Source organism: Dasypus novemcinctus, chromosome 13, assembly GCF_030445035.2.
Source record: "Dasypus novemcinctus isolate mDasNov1 chromosome 13, mDasNov1.1.hap2, whole genome shotgun sequence".
Classification (NCBI taxonomy): domain Eukaryota; kingdom Metazoa; phylum Chordata; class Mammalia; order Cingulata; family Dasypodidae; genus Dasypus; species Dasypus novemcinctus.
In genome coordinates this window covers 27,653,378-27,677,970 of record NC_080685.1, presented here as the reverse complement: position 1 = coordinate 27,677,970, position 24,593 = coordinate 27,653,378, and the positions used below count along the sequence as shown (strand labels likewise).

Genomic DNA, 24,593 nt, shown 5'->3' with positions numbered 1-24,593 from the left:
CTAATAGCATGTTCTAGTTTTATAATGTTTTATAGATTTTACTGTTTGCCTTTTGTAATTATTGATTTGCAGGAGTTCCTTACAGTGAGTACTGTCCAGGTACTAACCTTTTGTCAGATGTCTAACTTTCCAAACCCATGGTTTTCTTTGCATTTTTCAAGTTCGTGGTATATTCTTTTTTTTAAAAAATCACATCTTATTTAGATTGAAATAAACTGTACACAATTAATTTTATTCACCAAAAATAACTGCAAATTTTTTTATTATTCAGAGACAAACCACAAAACACTTATTTCTGTAGGGTTTCCAACCTTTGCTTATAAATCAAGAGGAGGCAGTAGCTAATAGTTATGGAAATAGGCAGAAGAAAAGAGACAAATCAGTGGTTAGCATCCATGGCCTTTTGATTCTGTCTTGACCCTGAAACAGAAGTGTTCAACACATACCTGCTAAAAAGCTTATGAAGGTGTAGGCAATACAAAGGAATATAAACAGCAATGACCAGATATAGAAAAATGCATTCACGCTGTAACTTGCTCCTTTAGGTTCATTTGATAAAGACAAAATCTACACTGAAATCCTTGCTTGGCAAGCTCAGTTTCTCTCACTCTCTGGTAATTCCCTTAACTGTTCAATACAACTTTTTGACAATATACTTAAAACTTTTACTAGTTAAACGTCAGTAGGTGAGCTTCATTATAACATTTTACAAAATGTATTCCTTTCCTTCCATATCTTCTTAAAATTCATGTCAAAGTACTGAAAACTGGACTGATAACCTGACAATTGGCTCCACAGTGATGATAAAAGTTATGTCTAGACTGACTGAACTAAAATAATTTCACTATGCCATTACCAGAGATGACACAGAACTGAAATGTGGCACTTTTAATGCTATTTTCTGGAAGAATAGAAGGGTCTTCAAAGCATGAGAGTTGAAACAGGGGCCCTTTAAATAGGTAGATTAATAATGACTAATGTATTCAATGGGAGACCTACAGGTAAAGATATTCAGTGGTTAAGTGGCCTACATATATCTTACAGTTTTTTCTCCAAATAGAAGATAAAACCTACTTTTAAAGTCTCTTAGATATTTTCAATGGTTTCTGAATTACTTGTAGGAAGCTCTGGCTTAGTTTATAGAGTTTGATAGGTGTTCACCGTTAAATCTAGATCATGTTTTATATCAAAATTTATATTAAGCAAAACCAAGTTACTTGAGCTTTGGTCTGTCAAAGTGTTCTTAAGGTATGTTTTGAGATGCTTTTGTCCATTTTTATAGCATTCATTCTCAACCTACATCACAGGAAGAATACAAAAGACCTTCAACAATGCATAAACTTGATGTCAGGCATATGCAGGGCTTCATAAATGGTGGATGGAAGTTCTATAGCTTTCCCTCTGTGCTTCTACTTGATTTTCCAATAATAAGGTTAGCTGAGGGTATGTCAGGTATGGGTAAGTCACTTCTGTACATGTAAGCATGGCATTCCTCCAACATATCGAATTTGAGCTGTCCCATGACAGATGGGACCAGAGCCAAGTATTTAGGAGCTTTGAGGTGTTATTCTGATAATATATCTTTAAGTTCCTGAATAATGTGCTCCACTGTTAGAACACTTAGGGTTTCTTTACAGTAACTCTCAGAGGTTAATAGAGATTCCAGGTTACCTTGCTGAGCCCTGTGGAATTTTCCAGGAATTTTCATATGAATATCAAGTTTGGATGCCAAATTTGTGGCTTCCTCAAACCAAAATTCATGATAAATTTCAATATTTTCCATCACTTCATTGAATCAATGCAGCACTGCAGTCAAGCTGCTGACTCCAAAGGAGATATTAGAGGTTTGCCCCAGGAGATCTTTCCCAAAGACTCTTGTAAAAGATAGGGCATTGTTAAGAACAGCAATGGCACCAATGAAATAAAAATCTGTTACTGGGCTACAGGGTACAAATGCGCAGTCAGCTATACAGTTATTCCATCTAACATTTGTGTCACTATTTAAATCATCTAAACATAAAACAAGTGCTTGCAGGAGATCCACTAAAATTTCAAAGTAACTTGCCTGCCTGTCCACTGAGGATGACAAATTTCCTTCAGTTCATTCCCCCTTCCTTCATTGCTCTGAAAAAAGAGAAATTACATTGTCAAGTTCTAAAAGTAGTTGTGGTGATCAATGGAAAAAAGACAAAACTTCCTATTCCTTCAGTACAAAAGATATTCCCATCACAGGTACTGATTTTGCTAACCACACAGTTAAGGCACAGGAAGAGCAGAGTGTGTAGACAGCTTGGGGATATTTCTCTGGAAGTCTAGAAACAACAACTTTCATTTTGGAAGAAAATTCACTGGACACAATGTAAACCGGCCCAAGACAATAATCCATGTTCAGTCCCCACGTCTCAGTTACTGTAGCGTGAAATTTCACAGCCAAAATTTCTGCATCAGGTTCACAAGGCAGGAAGTCCACAAATTCCTCTCTCACCTTATGAGATTTCACCTCACCAACACGGGCATGTGCTATTCCCCTGCTCTGTCCACCACATCACTAGTGATGATGGAAAAGAAGTGTGAGTCTCTCACTGGCCTGAGGATTTCTTCCGCAATGCAGTTCTCACATTTCTCTACCATTTGTTTCTGCTGTATTTTCCAACAGAGTAACATACTAGCAGCTGTTGTCTCAAAGCACTTTCTCAGAACCTCTTCGTCAGAATTTATTCGGCATTCCAGCAGTACTTGAAAGTTAACAGGAATAAAACTCTTATTTCCTTTGGGGAGTTCATCAGTCTCATGTCCATCCAGAGGTATGTTTTGTTTTCCCATAAGAATCAAAATTTCACATAAAATTTTTAGGTAGTCTCTGTTTTCCTTCTCTCCAGTGGTTAAAGGTAAAATGTCTCCATCCTGTCTAAATGCTCATTCTGCCAGAGTGGGTGACACCATGGGGTAGAAACCCAAGTAGTGAGAGTGGGGGTGGACCCACATCCTGGGGAGGACTAATGCCATCAAATAGAGGGAACTGTATCCCTCGAGAGAAAGGGTGGCTCCCAGGGCATTGGGGCAGTTGAGCAAGTTAGACCCTGAACACTATTCCATCTATATCTGGAAGCGGCTCCTTGGGAAACGGAGGCTGGCTGTCACTGTGGGCACCAAGGTGGAAGGGAAAATGGACGTTAAATGTGTGTAACCAAGGTAAATGGGGGGTAAGAGAGGAGTTTCGTGAGAGTACACAAGGATGGATATAAAACATGTAATATTACAGCATAACATATAGGAGATGACAGACTGATAATGTAAACCATAATGTAAAACATAGGATAACTAAAAATGTAAAGAACTGTGTATCCTAAAGTATGCACCATAATGTAAGCACAGATGTCACCTTGTTAGAAAGCTAATGTCTCAGACTCTGTACATCACTTTAAGTAAATATGATATGAATAGGGTGTAACAGTATCACTGTGGATGGGAAAAGGTTTTCTGGTGGATGTGTGGGAGTGCTGTATATTATATATATGCATTGCTGTGGTCTAGGACTCCTGTGAAGAAAAGCTGAATAATTAGGGGGGAAAAAAAAAAAAAAGAAAAAGATAGGATGTGGAATTTTTTCAAGTCAACATTCTTTATCTAAGTTCTTTATCTAACTTTATCCAAGTTCTTTATCTATCCTTTAAACCCATCGCTATATGTCATTCCCTAGTAAGGGACCATGACATTATATTGGGCTTCAAATTTCGGGGAGTTCTGGATCACAGAGTGTTTCAACAATGGCAATGGAGGGATACTGGTATGGGATACCAATGACAGGTGATATATGGCTGACAGGAAGCTGTACAGAACATATCTCCAGGGTGCATGGTAATGTTTGGATATACTCATAGTGGCAACAATTAAAAATCACAGCAGGGGGGGTACTGGGTTCCTGGCCAGTGGTGCTCTGTCGTGGTCCCTAGGGGAGCAGCGACAGTCTCCCAGGTACAGCGGCGGGGACCGGGAGGGAGTGAGGGTTCAACAGTGAGCCCCTGATGCTAATGACTATGCTTGTGAGCTGATAAACCTAAAATAAGAACAAGGCCTAGAGCAACATTGTGCCTGGGAATTTCCTCCTGTCAGCCTTCATGTTCTCAAATGTGGCCAGTCTCAAAGCCAAACTCAGCATGTAAATGCAATGCCTTCCCCCCAGCGTGGGACATGACACCCGGGGATGAGCCTCCCTGGCAACGAGAGACCACTATCAACTACCAACTGATGATGCAACTGGAAAATGACCTTATACGGAAGGTTCAATGCGGATCAGCAGAATATCCCTGTCTACATAAAATAACATGACTTTAAAATGCTGTTTGACCTAAAGTAAGGGGGAAATGGAAAGGAGAAATGAGTTTATATGGCTACGAGTTTCTAAAAAAGAGTCTGGAGGCTGGCAGAAGGATTGCCCTCATGCACAACTGAGCAGAGTCAGAGAAACAGATAAAGCAGATACAACCCCCAGATATTGGTTCCTTTGAGGGCTAAAGAGACCCATGGGAGTTATGGTCATGGCCGATGGGGTTAACTACCAGGGCAGATGGCCCCTCTTTGGAAATGGTGTTTATGTGTGATGAATCTGGACTCAGATGGGATCTCCCTTCATAAGACTTTCATGCTAATATGCTGGAGGTGCAGTTAATGTTGGGGTTTAAGATATATTTAGGGGATTTGAATCTCTGGACTGACAATGTGATAGCCAGGTCCTGAGCCTCAACAGACTCCAGCACCTACAATCTGATTTATTGGACTTACCACACTCAGCTAAGATGGAGTTGAAGAAGGACAACCACCACACCATGGAGCCTAGAGTGATTACAACTGAAAATGGGAGGATTGCATCCAGCATCCATGTGGAATCTGAGCTTCCTCTTGACATAGAGGTGCAATGGACACAACCAATCCAATGTCCACATAGAAGACGTGGCATTGGATTGGGAAAAGTGGACATGGTGGACGACGGGTATGGGGAAAGGCAGGAAGAGATGAGAGGTGGAGGCATCTTTGGGACATGGAGCTGCCCTGGATGGTGCTTCAGAGGTAATCACCGGACATTGTAAATCCTCACAGGGCCCACTGGATGGAATGGAGGAGAGTATGGGCCATGATGTGGACCATTGTCTATGAGGTGCAGAGGTGCCCAAAGATGTACTTACCAAATCCAATGGATGTGTCATGATGATGGGAACGAGTGTTGTTGGGGGGGGGAGAGGAGGGATGGGGGGTGGGGTTGAGGGACCTCACATATATATTTTTAATGTAATATTATTACAAAGTCAATTAAAAAAAATAAAAATAAAAATAAAAAAAAAAAAAAAGAAGCTGGAAAAAAAAAATGTCTCCATCCTGTTCTTCACCCCCATTTTCTGCTTTGGGGTTCTGAGCATTGCTGTTGTTTGTTTCTTTATTTTTGTTCCTGTTGAGAAGTTTCATCTACTTTTCTCTGTTTTAGTGTACTGATTTCATCTTCACTCCATTCTTTTATTCGTTTTCTGTGCCTATTATGTGGATTGTTCAAATGACTGGTAAGATCAGATATTGTTGGTATAGCATTATCTTGAAGAACTGTCCTTTAAGGATTCTCCCAACGACTTCACAAGTATCTGCTTCAATTAATGTTGAGAAAAAATAACGCAATCATTCTTTAGTTTGCTGATGCCACTGCAAAACGTATAGTTCTACAGATCACTGAGATCTCAAAATGTTTGGCACATAACCAATAAAGTTTATTCAGCTGATCAGGTGTTTTATTTTCTAAGTCTGCTCTCCTACAATTCTCCTCCCACTTCTGGCATGGCCCCTGAAGAACATAGCTGGGATTGAGCGCTTTTCGTGCAGTTGGGGGCAGTGCAGGAGTGCTGCCTGCTCGCCCGCCCTTCGGCCCAGTCCTCCTCTGGGCACTCCCTCAGGGCACTCCGCCGGCCAGACGGGCCGGGTAGGAAGCCAGGCCAGAGTGCCTAGGGAGGGGCAGTTTGTGAGAAGCCTCGAGGGGCAGGAAGGGCGCTGGAGTGCAAGGTTGGCCTGGGGACTCGGCCCCACAGCACTGCGAGCGGCTGGGAGGATTGACTGCAGCCTCCAGTGCACAGCCCTCCTGCTGGGACTTGCCGCCCCCTTCCCACAGCGCCCATTCGTGGTATATTCTTGATGTGAACCTAGGTTTAAAATGTTTAATATAAAACCTATATTTTATGATATATTTTCATTATTAAAACTCATGCTTTTCACATCATGTTTAGGATATGCTTCCCTATTAAAAAACCCATAAGGACTAATTTCTCAGTTATTCCCATCTAACAGCTGTAAAGTTTTGCTATTGTTTGTTTATTTTCATGTGTTATACTTGGGTCTCTTTAATTCACTTGTAATTAAATTTATACTTTTCAAATGTATTTTAGTATTTTTCACATAGATGTTGAATTGTCCAAGAATCATATTAGAATTGTCCATATTTCCAGGTCTGGATTCATAGCAATTCTATTTCCAGGCTGCACCAATGATCTATGTGTATCTCCTGTGAGATCACCCACTGGCTTTAATTACTGCATCTGTAAGAAATTGTGATAATTCTCACAGTTGCTTTCCTTTAAAGATATTATTTCTTCTTTAGATTGTCATGGCCTTTCTTAATATTGTTTTCTTTACAAAATTTAAAATAACTTACGTTTCACCAAATGAAAACAAAACAAAATAAAACAAAATACCCTGTTAGAGTATTTAGTGAAAGAATATTGTAGATATAAGTTCAATTTGGGCAGAGTCTTTTATTTTTCATCTTGCCAAGAGTCGGGTATACATTTTATTTCAATATGTTTTTCTAATTTTATAAAGTTTCCACTCATTAAATTATGCATTTTCTGGGATGGGGGAGTGGAGTGGGAGGGGAGAAGTTTGAGGTGATTAAAAAAGTTGGGACAATGGCTATTGGTCATGGTAGTGCAATGTTGGGAATGTAAGTAGCACCATTGAATTGTACACTTGTAAGTGGGCAAAAGGGAAATTTTTGAGTTATATGTATGTTACTTCAATTAAAAGTTTAAGAAATATGTCACAAAATTAGTTGATATCTCAGTAGTATCTTTAAATTTGTTGATTAAATATTTATATTTAACATTTCAGCTTGAAATTTAGCACAAAGAAATTCTTTTACCCTTTTCATATATTCTGTACATGTTAATATTTTACCAAGTTGGCTTTATTTCAACTCTTCTCTTCTCTTCTACACACACATAATTAAGTTTGTCTGAATTGTTTGAGAGTAACTTACACATAGTGCAACTTTTCCCTGAAATACTTTGATATATGATCCTTAAAGCAAGGATATTTTAAAAACATAATCATAGAACAACTTTTAAAATCAGGAAACTGACTGTGAGAGTAATATTATATACAGTCCTTATCTAAATTTTACTACTTGTTCCACTAATGTCCTTCATAGCTAAACAGTTTTTCATTGGTTTAGAATCCAATCCAAGATTGTGTTTAGTTACTGAATTTCTTTAGTCCCCTCCAGTCTGTGACAATGATTCAGACTTCCTTTGTCTTTCATGACCTTGACAGTTTTGAAGAGTAGGGTCCTTTGGTTTTGGAGAATATCCCTCAATTTTGGTTTGTGTGATGTTTCTTCTTGAGTAAAATCAGATTATACATTTTTGCAGGAATACCACAGAGTTGGGGCTATGTCCCTCCTAGAGCATGAATTAGGCCATGCCTGGTGTCTCACTATCCCATTACTGGTAAGATTGCTTTAATCACATGGTTATAATGGTGTCTGCCACATTTCTCCATTCTAAAGAAATCTAAATTCTTAAGAATTTAGACTCTAAGAATCTTAAGAATTCTAAATTCTTACATTGTAAACTTTCTATTTTTCCTTTTTTTAATAAAGATTTATTTCTTTCCCCCACCCCCGCCCCAGTTGTCTGTTCTGTGTCCATTTGCTGCGTGTTTTCTTTATCCACTTCTGTTGTTGTCAGCAGCACAGGAATCTGTATTTCTTTTTGTTGCATCTTGTTGTGTCAGCTCTCCGTGTGTGCTGCGCCATTCCTGGGCAGGTTGCACTTTCTTTCACGCTGGGCGGCTCTCCTTACAGGGCGCACTCCTTGCACATGGGGCTCCCCTATACGGGGAACACCCCTGCGTGGCAGGGCACTCCTTGTGCACATCAGCACTGCGCTTGGGCAAGCTTCACACGGGTCAAGGAGGTCCGGAGTTTGAACCTCGGACCTCCCATGTGGTAGATGGACGCCCTAACCACTGGACCAAGTCTGCTTCCCTCTATTTTTCTTTTGAATTAACAGCTAAGGAGGAGATTGTTTTAGATTATTTAAATATTTGTGATTTAGCAAAATTTTACCTAAAAGATTTTAGTATCCATTATTACCTGAAATAATTATTCCCATACTGTCACTGTAATAATTGAGTATAATTTATCTTTTATATATTTGTGGCAGTTTGAGATTATTTATGAATCCCAAAAAGAGAGATTATGTTTTTAAACTAATCTATCCCTCTGGATGTAATACCCTTTTAAATACATTAGATTCAGCTGACATGTCTTGATTAAATTACCTGTTAAGATTAAGGCTTTGATTCGACAATATCAGAAGAACATAACTCAGATTGAGTCTCCAACTCCTTGGTAGACTGATATAAATGGACACTCATTCAAGAAAACACATGAAAAAGGAGAGAACTTGGTCATTTCGGTCCTGCCATATGACAGAAATGAGACAGTTAAAGCCCTGGGAAGAAAGATGAGCCATTTGCCTGACAGTTTCCAGCCAAAGAATGGAGCAGCTGAGCAGCTGAGAAGGCCGGAGACATCAGGCAGAGATTACCCACCATCTTCCTTAAACACATGGCAACAGACTTCGATGAGAAAGCAGCCTTGAACTGGACTCTGTAGGGCCTTGAAACTGTAAGCTTTTACCCCAATAAATAGCCTTTATAAAAGCAAACAGTATTCTGGTACTTTGCTTCAGCACCCTTTTGGCTGACTAATATAATATTGATCTCAAATCCTGCTAACTTGCTGAACTCTCCTTTTTTAATCTAAATTAGATATGTCCACCTTCAATGAACGTACTTAGCATTTATCTCTTCTATAACATAGCTTTATATATTCAGGCTAAATTTCCAAAATAATTATTGCCTAAATGGGTAGACTAACTTTAAATTTAAATTAATTATGTACAAATAACCCAAATTTCCATCCGGAATGGTAATGCAAATTTATATAGTCACCCAAAATATGAATATTATTGCCATAAACTCTTATACATTCTGAGTTTCGTTAGCCACTGCAATCATTATTTTGAGATAAATAAATAAATCTGATATTCCCCTTCCAAAAATATAAGATATCATTTTGTTTTGTTTGAAAATTAGTAAAGTTGAACATCTTTTCAATTTTGTTTTGCTGGTTGTATTAATATTTGTATGTTTGTATAAGGGTGAATGGACTATGTCTACTATTTTATTAGATTTTTTGTATGTTTATTCATATATTTTTTAGTTTGTAAGAACTATTTGTACATTAGGGATAATAATTCCTTACCTGGTATATGTATTGTATTTTTCTCTAGTTGGTTAATTGTCTTTTTATCTTATTTATGATACTTTTTCCATATAAAATTTAATTTTTATATATATAAATTTATCATCCTTATTTTTATACAGTATGAGTTTGTGCCATTCTTAAAGTATCCTCTCAATTTAATAATTAAGAAATAATCAATATATATTCTATTATTTTCAGAAAACTCTTTCATAATTTATAATTTTTTAAAAAAGGTTTGTAAGGAAGGAAACAAGTTAAAATTTATTAATGTTCTAGTTCCTGACTCAGAAGGTAGGCTGGTGGCAGGGCACAGATGAAAATTAGTTCCATGTGAATTATTTCCCATTAGATCTCAGCAGTGTCTCCTCCAGTTCTCTAAGAACATGAGTGAATAGTGTTGTAAGAGATAAAGCCCGGGATGAATAGGTCACTTCAGAAAGCCTTTGCTACTCAAAATTTTTTTATGAAATGGTCCCAAAACCACTGGCAGCTAATATCCATGGATAAAAACTCAGCCTAGTGACGTTATATCCACGCTGCGATGCATGACCTAAGTCCAGGTAGACAGAGTTTGGGTGCTGCCTTACTTTGAGGCAGGGGCATGGACCAGATGAACTCTTACCTCCATGATTCTAAGAATCAGGGGAAGGCCTCTTTGTGAGACAACAAATCAATATCCTTACCACTCCTTATAATTAAGCCCATTGCAATCAGTTGAATTGCAGGACTAAAGTCATGTTTGGATGCAATGGTGGCAAAGCTCCCAGGATCATGTGGTCAACACATCCCACTGTGCCTGAATCAGTGTGGTCTCCTATGAGGATGAGCTAGGTGGTATGGAGCCGCAATCTGTAAACTGTAAATTCTATGCAATGCCAGTGACAGGATTTGAAAAATATTTTACACACCCTTTATGTGCATAATTTTTCACTGGTTGTGAATGGGGAATATAGAACTATAAGATACAAGTCATGTTGTCAAGGGAATTATTAAAATATCTTTTGTGAGATATAAAACAAAGGATAACAAAGTAAGTAGTATTTTAACTACATTGTTGTAGAATGGAAAAGATCATGGAATGGAGCATGGAGTTAGGGCAGGGAGCGACATATTTGAAGTAGAGCTAATAGGCCAGTTCCACTTAAGAAACCCAGTATAAATTGAAGTCGTACAGGCTTACATAGCACAGAACCTTAAATGCCAGCCAAACGGCAGGGACTTTCATCCTGAACATAGGGTGGAGCTCTGGTTGTGTTCCTCAAGAGTGCAGAGTAATTAGGTAACTATTTCTGCAGTGGGGGGTGGTGGAATGAGACCCAGGAAAGAAGAGAATAAAGAAAGAACCATTCAGATGGAAGGCAGTGTAATTTCAAGAAAATTAGGTATCTACTGCTAAGAAGAATAGGACATGGATACACAACGCACGCACACACATCCTCATACAATCTGCCAGGTTGGCTGGAATACAAGATATTTATAGGATTCTGTGAACCTTAACTCAAACCAGACCACACAGGAAATAAGAAAGAAGGGATGTGACTCCAATTCCAAAATAGCACTGATGGTAGGAAGTGATGCTCACTACCCCATCGCTAAGCAGGCCTATTTCTAGTGGAAACTGCTACCCAGAGCCCCATGCAGGAGACAGATGAGGAGCCACCAGGCATCACGGGTCACAGGGCCCATGTGGGTGGCAGGAGGCAGGTCCTCTCATGCCCAGACCCTGTCTCACATGCTTGGTAGAGCCCAAGGTCAGGATAAAAGGGCTCAGGACCAGAGCAGCTCCATCCACTCATCTCCTGATGGGCTGATGGGCCTTGACCCTCTTGTGAATCCATAAGTATCCACAGGGGCAATTATGCCCAGAACAGAAGCAGAAGGGGAGGCTGGGCAGGGCCTTGGTGGAGGAGAGAGGGTTGGAATCCACCTTAGCAAAGGAAAAAAATTCTCAAGAATACTGATGGAGGGCAGCAATGGGGGCAAACTGGGAATAGTAGGATGGGGAATTGTGTGATTGTGACTTAGTGCTCTAGAAAAACAATTTAATAGAGCTGTTGGGTCTCTTTGATCTGGGGGAATCAAAACACTGTCCTTCATGTTAACCTGAAATTGTTTTCAGAAAGGGATATTTACTCTTGAAAATACAACTATACCTTCCTGAAATTTTTGAACTTGAAACAGCAGTCCTCATTAGGTAGAGAGGGAATCAAAGCTTGCTTTGAGACTTGATTAAACATTCAGATTAATGGGTCTGGGGTATCTGTTTAAGACACTGCAGAGTTCCATCATCCATGTGAAATCTAAGCCCCCTCTTGATATAGAGGTGTGTAGACATAACCATCCCAGGGTCCACAGGCTGGAGGAATGGAGTATGGATTAGAGTGGACTTACTGATAGTCTACTATGGAACTATTGTGATTAGTAATGGAAGAAATTGTAGCATTAATGTGGAGAGAATGGCCACAGTAGCTCCTGAGGGTAGGGAGAGGGAGGAAGAGATATGATGTGGGGGCATTTTCAGGATTTGGAGCTGTCCTGGGTGGTACTGCAGGGACAGATGCTGGACATTGTATGTCCTGCCATAGCCCACTGGGTGGACTGGGGGAGAGTGTAAACTACAATGTAAATCACTATCCATGTGGTGCAGCAGTGCTCCAAAATGTATTCACCAAATGCAATGCATGTGCCATGATGATGAAAGAGGTTGTTGATATGGGAGGAGGGGGGTGAGGGGAGTGTGGGGTATATGGGAACCACATATTTTTTTAATGTAACATTAAAAAAATAAAGAGAGAGAAAAAGAAAAAAGACACTGCAGAGTTGAGTAGGATGAGCAATTTGTAAATCCCCACATGGAGGTATTCATTTGTGATGGTTGTCTGCTGAGAATTCAAATAGCACTGACCAAGTCAGGGGACATGAGGACAAGCCTCACGTCTACAATGAATGATCTGTTTCCTCATGTAGTGAGACCAGGCAATCTCCTCCGACATCTTCTATCATTCTGACTTTCTTTAGCCCTACAAAATTATCTTGGAAATTATTCCAGGAAAGAATGACTATCTTCTCCTAAAGAAATGATTTAATTTCTAAGCTAGTTCATATGGGGACTTTTTTGAGATTATTTTCATTCTTGTGTGTAATTGCAATGGAATGCCTTCTCTACATATTACATATTTGATTTCAAGGAAGTTTTCTTAATATCATTTGGCCTCAATTTTTCATTACAAACAGTTGAAAATGCTTCATAATATTATAAGTAAGGCCATTAGGTTCAAAAAGGAAACTTTTAGTCATTAAATCTCTTAGACTACTCTCAAAAAATTTATTAAAGTACAAATCAAGAAACAGTCTGATTGAGAAATAGCATGTGCATCAACATTCCAAAATAGACAAGTTTGATGAATGAACAAACATAAGGGGGAAATGAAACTATGGGCTAAAGTAGACTTATTATTCTAGCAATGGAAGAACTTGTATCATTGTTATAAATGCAGGGGTCATCAGAGGATCTGAGGGAGGGAGAGGGAAAAGTAGGTGTAACATGGGGCAAATTTCGGACATTGGGCTTGTCCTTCATGACATTACAATGATGGATATAGGCCATTATATATTTCGTCAAAACCCATAAATTTCTGTGGGGCAAAGGGTAAACTATAGACCATAGCTAGTAGCAATGCTTCAATATGAGTTCATCAGCTGTGACAAATGAACCACATTAATCAAAGATGTTAATGGGGGAAAGTGTGGGAAGAGGAAGGAGTTAGGTATATGGGAATCCCTATATTTTTAATGTAACATTTATGTAATCTAAAGATTCTTTAAAAATAAAAATAAATAAAATACACATGCAAAAAAGAGAAAGAAATGGTACTGAGAGGACAAGAAGGGGCGAGAGGTCTCTGTCCTGGTCTGACTTGTGTTTGGTTCTCCCTCAGCACCTGAACACCTGCCAAGATGTCCTTCCAGCAGAGCCTGCAGCAGTGCCAGCCCCCTCCCAAGTGCCCCACCCCAAAATGCCCTCCAAAGTGCTCTCCCAAGGCTCCAGTCTCTTCCTGCTGCAGCGTCAGCTCTGGGGGGCTGCTGTAGCTCTGGAGGTTGCTGTAGCCCCACCTCTGGGGGATGTGGTAGCTCCAGGGGCTGCTGCAGTTCTGGGGGTGGCAGCTGCTGCCTGAGCCACCACAGGCACCATGGATCCCACCATCACAGACGCCAGAGCTCCAACTGCTGTGGCCACCCCTCAGGGGGCTTCAGCTACCTTGGAGGGAGCAATGGTCAGTGTTCTGGAGGCTGCTGCTGTGGTGGACCCTAAGCTGAGAAGATCAGGCTCAGTAGTCATAAATAGTCAAAGATTCCTCCCCCTCATTTTCCTCTTGCTGAGCCTAAGTTCCTCAGAGAAACTCATGAAGGCTCTGGGCTCTGGCTTAGGTTATCCTTTGCCCAGAGGTCTGAAACCTTGAATTCTCTTCCAATATCTGTTTGCTGATTTGGAACCCATCTTGTGGCAGCCCCTCCACAATCTATCTCCTTGCTGACCCCTGCCTCAAGTGAAACAATAAAACAGGGAATCTGCTTGCCATCCTGCTCTTGACTGACTTTTATTATTGCTTGCATCAGTGTTTCTGCTTCTGAGGCCCCTGCAACCACAGATGCAGGTTGGTCTGCAGAGGGTAAGGGCTGGAGGCAAGAGAGATGAGTTCATCTTTTCCTCTATCTGGCTTCCCTCAAGCCATCTAGGTCTTAAAACTGCAGAATGTGGATGCAAAAGTCTTGGAGTCTGTGCTAGTTTTCTATCACTGCCATAACAAATTAGCACAAAAGAGTGTCATGAACAACACATATATATTATCATAGGATTCTATTGGTTAGAAGTTAGACAAAGGTCTAGCAGGGCTAAAATCTAGGAAGGTGTTGGTAGGGCTCCATTCCTTTCTGAAGGCTCTGAGGAGGAATCCATTTCCTTGCTTTTTCTAATATTTAGGGGCTACCACTTGCTTTGGCTTGTAGACCCTCTTCCTCCATTCACAGAGTCAATTATGTTGCATCTTTTTGACCATTTTTTAATAGTCACATCTTCCTCTGACCATATCCAAAAAATGTCCTCTAGTTTTAGTATCTATTTGATTAGGTTGGGTACACCCAGATAATCCAGGTCACTTTCTGGTCTTAACTTAATCACATCTGCAAAGTCCATTTTGTCCTGTAAGGTAACATAGTCATAGATTCTGGGGATATAACATGGGCATTTTTGGATGATCATTATTCTGCCTTCCACAGGATATGTGAACATTGGCTCTTTAGCTCCTGTTCGTCTTTCACCCTATCCCTCTGGCATGGCAGGGACACCAACCTTATCCAAAGGGTCAAAAGTCCTCCTCTTCTCATCTCTCAATCCTGTGCTCACTATCTCCCTCATTCCCCAACAAAAAGTCTCCCATGCTCTTCCTTCATTAAGAAAATACTAATGAACGTCTTCATGGATACTATGTTTTAAAAATAGGCAGTGCTTAGTCACCAGCTTATCAATTCTACATATAGATATTCATTCTCAGTTTAATTTCAGCTGGTTCATTCATTTTTTTAAAAAAGTGCCATAGCACATTTCAAAAGAACAACTTAATCAAGGAAGTCTAAAGCTTGGAAACAATGGCATGTGCTATATAAAACAACCTGTTCTGTAGCTCTACCTATCTTCCTATTTACTAATGAGAGCTTTGCATTCAAGACGATGTAGCCAAGTCTCTCTCACAATCATTTCTTTTTATTTTTCCTCTGATTTTCAGTTGCTCTCACTCTACAGGCTGGCCTTCTTCACCCATGTTGCCTTCTGTATCTATCCCCAGGACTGCCCGACACGTAAGATGGGGAGATGAGCCTTATTCATTCCCTTATCCTTTCAGACATCCAAGCCTGCAATGTTTAATATAGATGCACTTTGAGTCACAGAAAGAGGGACTAGAGAGTGGAGAAACAATGGCCACATATGTTCCAAATGTAATAACTATTCAATCCACACACCCAAAAATCCTAGAGAACCCCAACCAGTATAAAGTCAAAGAAAAACACATGTAGACACATTGGAATAAAATTGCAAAAAACAAAAAAGAAAAAGAAAATACTAGAATCATTGATAGAAAAAAGATACATTAAATATATGGAAACAATGCTAAAGATGGCTGTTCACTTCTTAAAGTATACAAAGCAAGGTGGAAGACAATGAAATGATGTTTTTCATCTGCTGAAAGAACAACCTAGAATTTTAAAGCCACAAAAATGTCCTTCATAAATTAAAAAAAAAAGTAGCAACATCATAAGATAAACAAAAGCTGAAATAATTTACCATACATTACACGAAGTATTAACAGAAATTATTCAAGCCAAAAAAATCATAATATGAAAACTCAGATCTAAACAGAGAAGTGCACTAAAAGTAATAAATATGTGGGTAAATATAAATATTTTTCCATCTCATAATACTTTTGTTTTAGTTTCCTAGCTGCTAAAACAAATACCATATGATGGAATGGTTTAAACAATGGGAATTTATTGGCTCACTGTTTCTCATGAGGAGAAATCCAAAATCAAAGTGTCAGCAAGGCAATGCTTTCTTCCTGAAGATCATGGCATTCTGAGATTGGCTGATGGAGATCCTTGGTCCTTGGCTTTTCTGTCACATGGCCATGCACATAGCAGTGTCTTCTCCTTTCTCTTCTGAATTCCACTGATTTCTAGCTTCTAGCTTCTCTCCATGGCTCTCTCCCTGTGACCTTCTCCATAACACCTCCAGTATTAGGGTTATGTTCCATCCCAGTTCTATTGGGCCACACCTTAACTAAAAATAACCTCACGTGACAGTCTTATTCACAATGGGTTCAAACCCGCAGGAATAAGATGAAGAACATATTTTTCTGGGATATAAACCTCCAGGGCACCAAAACTTTTAAAGATCATTGACCTTTTAAACTAAAATTAATTAAAATATACTGTAAAGTTTATAACATGTAAAAGGTAAAAAATACGACATTCGGGTAATGATAACATGAAGAACAAGAAGGAGTAAATGGAAGCATGTGGTTATAAGATGCAATCTTGTAAGAACAACATATATAAAAGGTAAAATATTAATTCATTGTAGACTAAGATAAATTAAAAATACATTTTGTGATCCATGGTACAAACATCAAAAAAAGCAACAAAAGAAGTATAGCTAAAATGTCAATCAAGGAGATAAAGAAATTCTGTTTATCTCCCTCAGACCTGGAATCTGGAGAAGAATCAGAGAAAAGGAGAAAAATGCATTCGTATTCGAAAATACTAATATGATATTTGGCTTTCTTTTCTGAAGGAGAAGTAAGCTTACCCTCCTTGAAGGAATCTGCAAAATGATATCAATCAGAGATGCAGAAGCAGGCCATGCCTTCTAATGTGGTGGGGTGTTGACCTACCAGGGGGACAACTTAGTCCAGAGTTTCTCAATTTCAGCCCTACTGAATTTCTAGGCCAGAGAATTCTTTATTGTGGTGAACTGTCCTGTGAACCACCCAGTCGTGACAACCAATGTATCTCCTGACATTGATAAATATCTTCTACATGGCAGTTGATATATTTATTTTAGATGAAAGTCCCCAAAATTCAAGAGTTCCTGGTCCAAATGCAGAAAGATTTATTTTGAAGGAAGTGCAAGTCCTCTTTCTTCAGAGACCTGGTGGTAAGATGAGAAGAGGAACTACATCCCTAGCAATTCCTGAGAGAATCAAGAAGGCAAGAATGAACAAGAGAGCATAATCTGAGCAATTTCTATTGCATACTGCAGATGAAGGTGGAAGTGAGATGAGAGGAGGTGAGGGATGCTTCCAAGAGATGGTGGTTCCTGCACTTCTGGAACTGGAACCAGAACCTGCTCTCAGCAGTAAGTGGAAAGACTGCAAATCCACAGAAACTAACGTGTCTTTAACAGTGTAGAGCATAGTTTCCAAGTTCTTGACTGTCTCCATATAGTGTTTTCTTTAACGTCTCCTTAATTCAATTGTGACAGGACACTATTGAAAGTCTCTTTTCCCAGTTGGCAGACTGACAACATAATAATGTGCATTTTTAGAATATGATGCATGTGAGAAATTTTTTGTTAGTTTTTTTAACAGCAGATGCACCTGGAGAGGATTTTTGGAGGGAGGGATAGAGGGGGCAAAGGGTATAGGATGGATGACATGAGGAGAAATAGGTATGGGACTGCAGCTTTGTGTTGAATGTCCCTGTCAAACCTGAGGGGTTAGGTCAGACAGCTGAGGAAGAAGAAATGGAAGGACCTGGCTCATTGCAGACACTAGGGAGTCAAGTACAAGAAGGACTGCTCTGAAGTCCAGTGACAAGGGCAGATGCAGAGTTAGTTAGCCATGTCCTACTTTCTCCAGTCATCCCAGTTCCTATCCCCAACATCTGCAACTCACAAAGTATCTGTGGTCCTGAGGCCCAGGGCAGACTCCAGCAGATGACAGAGAAGAACGGAACATGTCTGAAACAGCCAACAGCATTAACCAGTCTAGAGTACAATGCTAGCAGATACCTTGTTTTATTGTTTCACTTAAGGTGACAGAGGGCAAAAAGACAGCTGGGGATTGGTATAGGACCTGATGTCTGGAGTTGAGAGGGCAGGCTGAAAGACTGGATCTGAGATCAGCAGATATGTTTACTGGAGAAGATGTGGGCATCTGGTCACCAGGACAGAGGGAACCTCTAGAGCAGGGATTCTTAACCAAGGGTTAAGATTTTTTGAAAAAAATCAACTTATTGTCTTTATTTTCTCTGACCTCTAACTGTAATCTAGTATTTCTTTAACATATAAACGCATGCCATAAGTAAATTACAGTAGTATTCCTTTCACCTGACTGGCAAAGGGGTCCATGGAACAAAAAAGGATTAAGAACCCCTGCCCTAGAGGCTCAGGGCCTTTGCTGGGCCTTCTCAAAGAGTCAGGAAGACCAAGAAGACGTCAGGAGAAATGCGGGTAATATCAGTGTTCCACTTCAGGGTCCACTTCAGCAGCAGCCCCCAGAGTGCTGACCGCTGCCCCCTCCACAGCAGCTGGAGCCCCCTCCACAGCAGCTGGAGCCTCCCGAGGGGTGACCACAGCAGTCGGAGCTCTGGCGCCTGTGGCGGTGAGATCTGCGGCGCCGGTGGTGACTGAGGCAGCAGCCGCCACCCCCAGAGCTGCAGCAGCCCCCAGAGCTGGGGCCACAGCAACCTCCAGAGCTACAGCAGCCCCCGGAGCTGACACCACAGCAGGAAGAGACTGGAGCCTTGGGAGGGCACTTAGGAGGGCATTTGGGGGGGCATTTAGGGGTGGGGCACTTGGGTGGGGGCTGGCATTGTTGCTGGCTCTGCTGGCAGGACATCTCGGCAGGCGTTCAGGAGCTGAGGGACAATCAAAGACAAGTCAGACCAGGCCACAGAGTCACCTACCGCTTCTTGTCCTTTCAGCATCATTACTAGTACCTATATTTAATAACAAATTTAAAATCAATCACAGAAAATAAAATTCCAGAATCTCCTTGAAAAGTAGGCAAAAGTTTATCTATCTTACAAAGAAGAAAATCACGGTAAAAATTAAGATCTGCTCAGTTAATTGAAGGAGTTAATATTTCTTAATTACGTTAGACAAAATCCCAGAACTGTCTTATCTACAAACAAGTTCAGAAATAAAAATTTACCTCAATCTTTATTAAAAAAATACCAAAAAATAATCTTTCCAAGAAATATTTCTTAGTTAAACATATGCATTAGAGAATTGGAAGGTCAGAACCGCCAAAGGTCTGGGAGATTCCTCGGCAGGAGCTACATTATTTTAAGTGGAACAACAGCGCATCAATGGCTGACATCTCAGGACAGCTCTGATCTTCCCAGCCCTCCACATCCTCCACGTCCTCTGGCTAATGACTGCCATGGTGATTCTCATGCTCCTTGTGTCCTCTTGCCTGGGAACTTTATAAACACATTCCCAGACCCAAGGCTTTGTGGATTTCATATGCCCGAAGGAGTCTCTGGTCCCCTAGCCACTGCCTGGCTCTTCCCTCTGGGTGTCCACGTTGTATTTCCTAAAGGTGCTCCTCTCCTGGAGATCCAGACTGGAGCACAGTGCTGCCTTTCAATGTCCCAGACCCGTGGGGCCCACCCAGTGCAGAGCAGTTGATTTATCCAGAGTCCAAAGTAACAGCTGCCCACTTCTTTTTCCTCCATTGCCCAGTTGGCCCCCGACGCCTCATCTCTTGTCCTCCCTCAGGCATCCTGAAAATTTCCTCCTCTGACAATAGAACTCCTACTCACCCCTTCCCAGGCCCTGCCCAGCCTCCCCTCTCCTTCTGCTCTGAGCATCTGTCCTGGGGAAATCCCTGCTCCTGGTCCCCGTGGGCACTTACGGGTTCACAAGCAGGTGCACCTCCAGAGTAGAGTGGATGGAGTTGCTCTGGCCCCAAGGTCCTTTTATCCTGGTCTTGGGCTCTGCCCAGCATGTGACACAGGGCCTGGGCATGAGAGGACCCGCCTCCTGCCACCCACATGGGCCCTGTGACCCCGTGATGACTGGTGGCTCCTCACCTGCCTCCTGCACAGGGCTCTGGGCAGCGGCTCCCACTAGGAATAGGGCTGCTTAGTCAGGGGTGCGGGGTGGGATTCCTACCATCATCTGCCACCTCGTTCTCCTCAGAAACTCCTCACCTTGAGGACGTCTATCCTTTCAGGTTTAAAACATGACACCTTCCTTCATTTCTTCCTCCTCCTGAAGATGACTGCTGTAGGTAGTCTGGTTTGAACAAATACGGTAGCCATGGGGGCTGCTGGGTGTGGGGAACGGGAGGAAGAGATGAGATGTGGAGGCGTTTTCGGGACGTGGAGTTGTCCTGGATAGTGCTTCACGGACAATTACGGGACACTGTAGATCCCCCCAGGGCCCACTGGATGGAACGTGAGAGAGTCTGGGCTATGATGTGCACCATTGACTATGGGGTGCAGCGATGCTCAGAGATGAACTTACCAGGTGCAATGGATGTATCACGATGATGGGAGAGAGTGTTGCTGTGGGGGGAGTGGGGGGCGGGGGCGGTGGGGTTGAATGGGACCTCATATATTTTTTTTAATGTAATTAAAAATAATAATAATAAATAAATATTAAAAAAAAAAACCTTAAATCTCTCTATATGCCTCCTTTCCTTCCCCTGCTTCAGCTAACCTATGTGTGAGCATGTGTGTGTGTGTGTGTGGTGTGTGCACCTGTACAGGTAAGATGATGGAATAGGGACCTGGCAAAGAATCCTGGTCCTGCTGATTTGGGACCTTTGAAAGCTATTTAGTTTCTCTCATTTTCCATTTTCCCAGCTATGAACTTGGGAGAATGCTGAAAATTACCTCCAGGACTGTTGTGAAAGTCAATGAGGAAACACAGAAAAGAAAAAAAAAAAATTTGAGTGTCTGATAGAGGATAACATGACAGACTCTCAACAAATGAAACACTCATCTTTACATATTAAAGGGTAAAGATTTTTAAAGCACAGCTTCTTTCAAAAAGGAGTGGATCTCCTTGTTGTTGTTGTTCTAGTTGTTGTTTGCTTTTAAATGGCCCTTTTCTAATACTGTGCAGCTTGGTGCATTAACTTTAAGACGTGAACCAGAAATGGAGCTAGGGGTGAAGCCCTAGAAATAGCAGCGTTGCTTCTTGGGTTAGAATGAGGGTTTGAATGTTACAGGGGTCCTATTGGGAGGAGAGGCTGAGAACCACAGACAAGAAAGAGCAAAAAGAAGAGGAGGCCCTGAGATATTGTAAGTTAGCAGTTTCATGTGTGGTAAAAGGACTAACCTAAAAATATCCCTGGCCCTAAGGAGGCAGGAGACTTTTAAGGTCAGAGCACTTACTATTTCACTTAAATGTATTTATGCTACTACTTTGTAACCCCCTTTCATCTCTTCATCCTCCAGGTTTTCATTAGTTTTCTACAGGTTCACAGGCTTTCTATGAAAGTGGATTTTTAAATTTGTCCATTTTTAGTAAATTAGTGGAAAGGACTGTGTTCATTTTAGAACACAATAGTCATAGAGACAGCAGTAATCACATGGCTAAGTTTTCAGGTTATCCAAAACCAAACCTAATTTCATTTCAGTTGCAGGCAAATTAAGCCAGATGAAATCATGTAACAGGAAAGTGCTCTTCTCCCCAGGCCCCGGCAGATTAACCGAATGGCCCAGAACTTGGGAATAAAGTCTAAAACTTAATGAGCAAAATTAAAACACCACTGGTATCTGGTGAAGATATGTGTGTGCATTGATCCACATAAATACAAACATCTAGAGAGAGACCAAATGCTAAGAGAGATTAATGTTTATATTTTAGACTGTTTATATGTCTTTACCCTCTTTCTCAGAGCATCAATGATGGCTTACAAGTGCCCAGTCTCTCCTAGCAATACACTACTTCCAAATCTGTGTGCTCTTTCCTTGATTCTCTTCCTCCACAATATCTAAGGCAAGCCTGTCTCATCCCCCGGTAATAATTAACACCAAATCATTGCAGACTTGCTCAGAGCTGCCCACTGCTTAAGAGAGGAAATCCAAAATCCTCTGGCTGCCCACACAGGCACTGTGGAAGATGACTCTGCTCTAGCTCTTGATTTAACATTTGCCACCTACCTTCAGGGATATTCTGAAGCTCCACTAGATTATGTTCTGTCATTGATTTCATCTCTCCCTGCAGTACATGCCTTGGCTGTTGCCCTTCCAGGACAGTTCCATTCAAATCCCACTTCCTCTATCCTTCATGTGACATATCACTCAAGTAAGAAATTCCTCAACTGCTTGGCTTGGGTCAGATATGTTTGTATCTCCATTACCTCATTGTCCAGACTATGCACATAGTGGAGAGTTGATGGTATTGGCTTCCTATCACCACCATTACATTGACTACAGTTTACACATAACTATTCCATATAACTTAGGTCATCTTCATGAGATCACCCTCTGACTCAGGCAAAGTGGGATGTGCTGGTCAATCCTCCTGGGAGATGTGCCCCATGTCTCACCAGGGCATGTCATGTTGTTCCAATGGGCTTAATAATGGAGGAGTGGTGAGGATATCCATGCCTCAGCTCACTCAGGTAGGACTGCTCGGTCCCCAGATCCATGCTGCAGCACCTTCAGCTGATCCACCTTGGACTTGGGTGATGACTCAGCAGTGTAGTGGTATCATGAGGACTGGCTTTGAAGCCTTGGCTAGGGGATCACAGTGGCTTTGGTACCAGTTCAATAGAAACATTTTTGACTGGCAAAACATTGGCTTTCTGTGAGTTCCTATTTGCCAATGTGTCTATCTTTCTACCTTTTTTATTGTCAACTTTTCACCATCTCATGGAAAGAAGAGTATACTGTTGAGGTCTAACTGGAAATAATTCAAACTGATCTAGTTTTTCTTCTCTGCTCTAGAGCATGAAGCTAATTGGCAATCACTGTTTTGTTTTCTCCATCTCTACGAACTCTTTAAAAATCTTAAATAATAAAGCAATTCTCTTAAAGTCCAGAAGAAAATTCAGCTGCTATTTTAAAAAGCACCTTTTGGTTATTATTTAGCTTTTTTTTTTCTTTTTTCTTTAGAGCAGTTATAGGTTTACAGAAAAAATCATGCTGAGTACAGAGTTCCCAGATACATAACCCTCACACTAACAGTTTTCCCTATTATTAGTATTTTGCATTTGTGCCATTCTTCTGTTATCACTGATGAAACAATATTGTTATAATTATACTTTTAACTATGGCTTTCAGTTTGCATTAGGGCTCACTGTTTGTCTTGTACAGCTCTGTTTCATTATCATTTTTAAAAATTTATTCTGGTAACATCACTAACTTATATATCTGAAAGTGGATAAAATGGGAATTTTTAGGTTGTTTATATAGTATCCTCTAAAATTATAATTTCCGAATGTTGCTAGATCTATAAGTTTTAATACATCGATCTTATGCAGCAACTACGCTGAACTCTCCCATTAGTTCTAAATCATTGCAGTGAACATTTGTATGCATCTATTCTTTCATTACTATAATTTTATCTCATTTGACTAATTTCTAGAACAATTTTTGCATAAAAGGGTATGTTCATTTTAAATATTAATTAATCTACCCCACTAAATAATTGTTGAGTGGCTGAATCACAAATTACTCTCCTGAGAAGTTGTGCCTTCTCGATTACAAAGTATAAAACACTCTGCACAAATCCTTACCAACCATGAGTTTTCTGAGCCTTTTTGACCTCTGCTGATGTATTGTGGCTCAAATAGCTCCCTTACAAAGGGACAAATTATATTTCTTCTTTATCAGTGAGGTTGAATAGTTTTTCCAATATAATTTCAGTGGTTATTGACCTACCGTTTTCCCTCCCTCCCTCCCTCCCTTCTTTCTTTTCTTTCTTTTGAATTCGGCATTTGGGACGTTTACCAAATATTTTCTAGGACTATTTCCTTGTTTGTTTTTAATTTATATGAACCCTATGTTCATTAAGAATATTAATACTATCCCAATCGTGTGTAGTATATTTTGCCAAGTTAGGTTTTAATTCTTCAATCTTTTTAATGGCGCTTTTTGCCTCATAGAATTTAACTTTTACATGGTTAGATGTATCAGCGTTTGCCTTTCAATATTATGGATTTTGTGCTGTTAAAATTTTCTCCAAATAATACTTAAAATATCATCAAATACATTTTTAGGGTGCTGATTGTAATTGTGGTTACATGTCTGTAAGTATTTGGAATTGTATATTTAAAATTAGTCACTTATTGCACGTAAATTGGGCAGCAATAAAAAGGGCTTAAAGATTTAATAATAAGGATTTATTCATAGATATGGATGTATAGACCCATATATATGTGTGAAATGAAGGAGTCAGGTGGAGATTGATTAGGAGAAGGGGTAGGGAATAAAGAGCACTAGAGTGAGGAGATTATGGTGGGAGGGAGGATGGCGTCTGTCTCCAGGCTTT

At 40.5% G+C, this 24,593-nt stretch overlaps 1 protein-coding gene and 1 pseudogene across 1 annotated transcript; both read right to left on the bottom strand.

The window, feature by feature from the left end:
* Nucleotides 1-1,086: 1,086 nt before the first annotated feature.
* Nucleotides 1,087-10,214, bottom strand: LOC139436209 (52 kDa repressor of the inhibitor of the protein kinase-like; annotated as a pseudogene).
* Nucleotides 10,215-18,621: 8,407 nt separating this feature from the next.
* Nucleotides 18,622-18,978, bottom strand: LOC101436109 (late cornified envelope protein 1D-like). The gene has a single exon (XM_004469740.2). It carries the CDS (start codon nucleotides 18,976-18,978, stop codon nucleotides 18,622-18,624), a length of 357 nt encoding a protein of 118 aa, XP_004469797.2.
* Nucleotides 18,979-24,593: the final 5,615 nt, after the last annotated feature.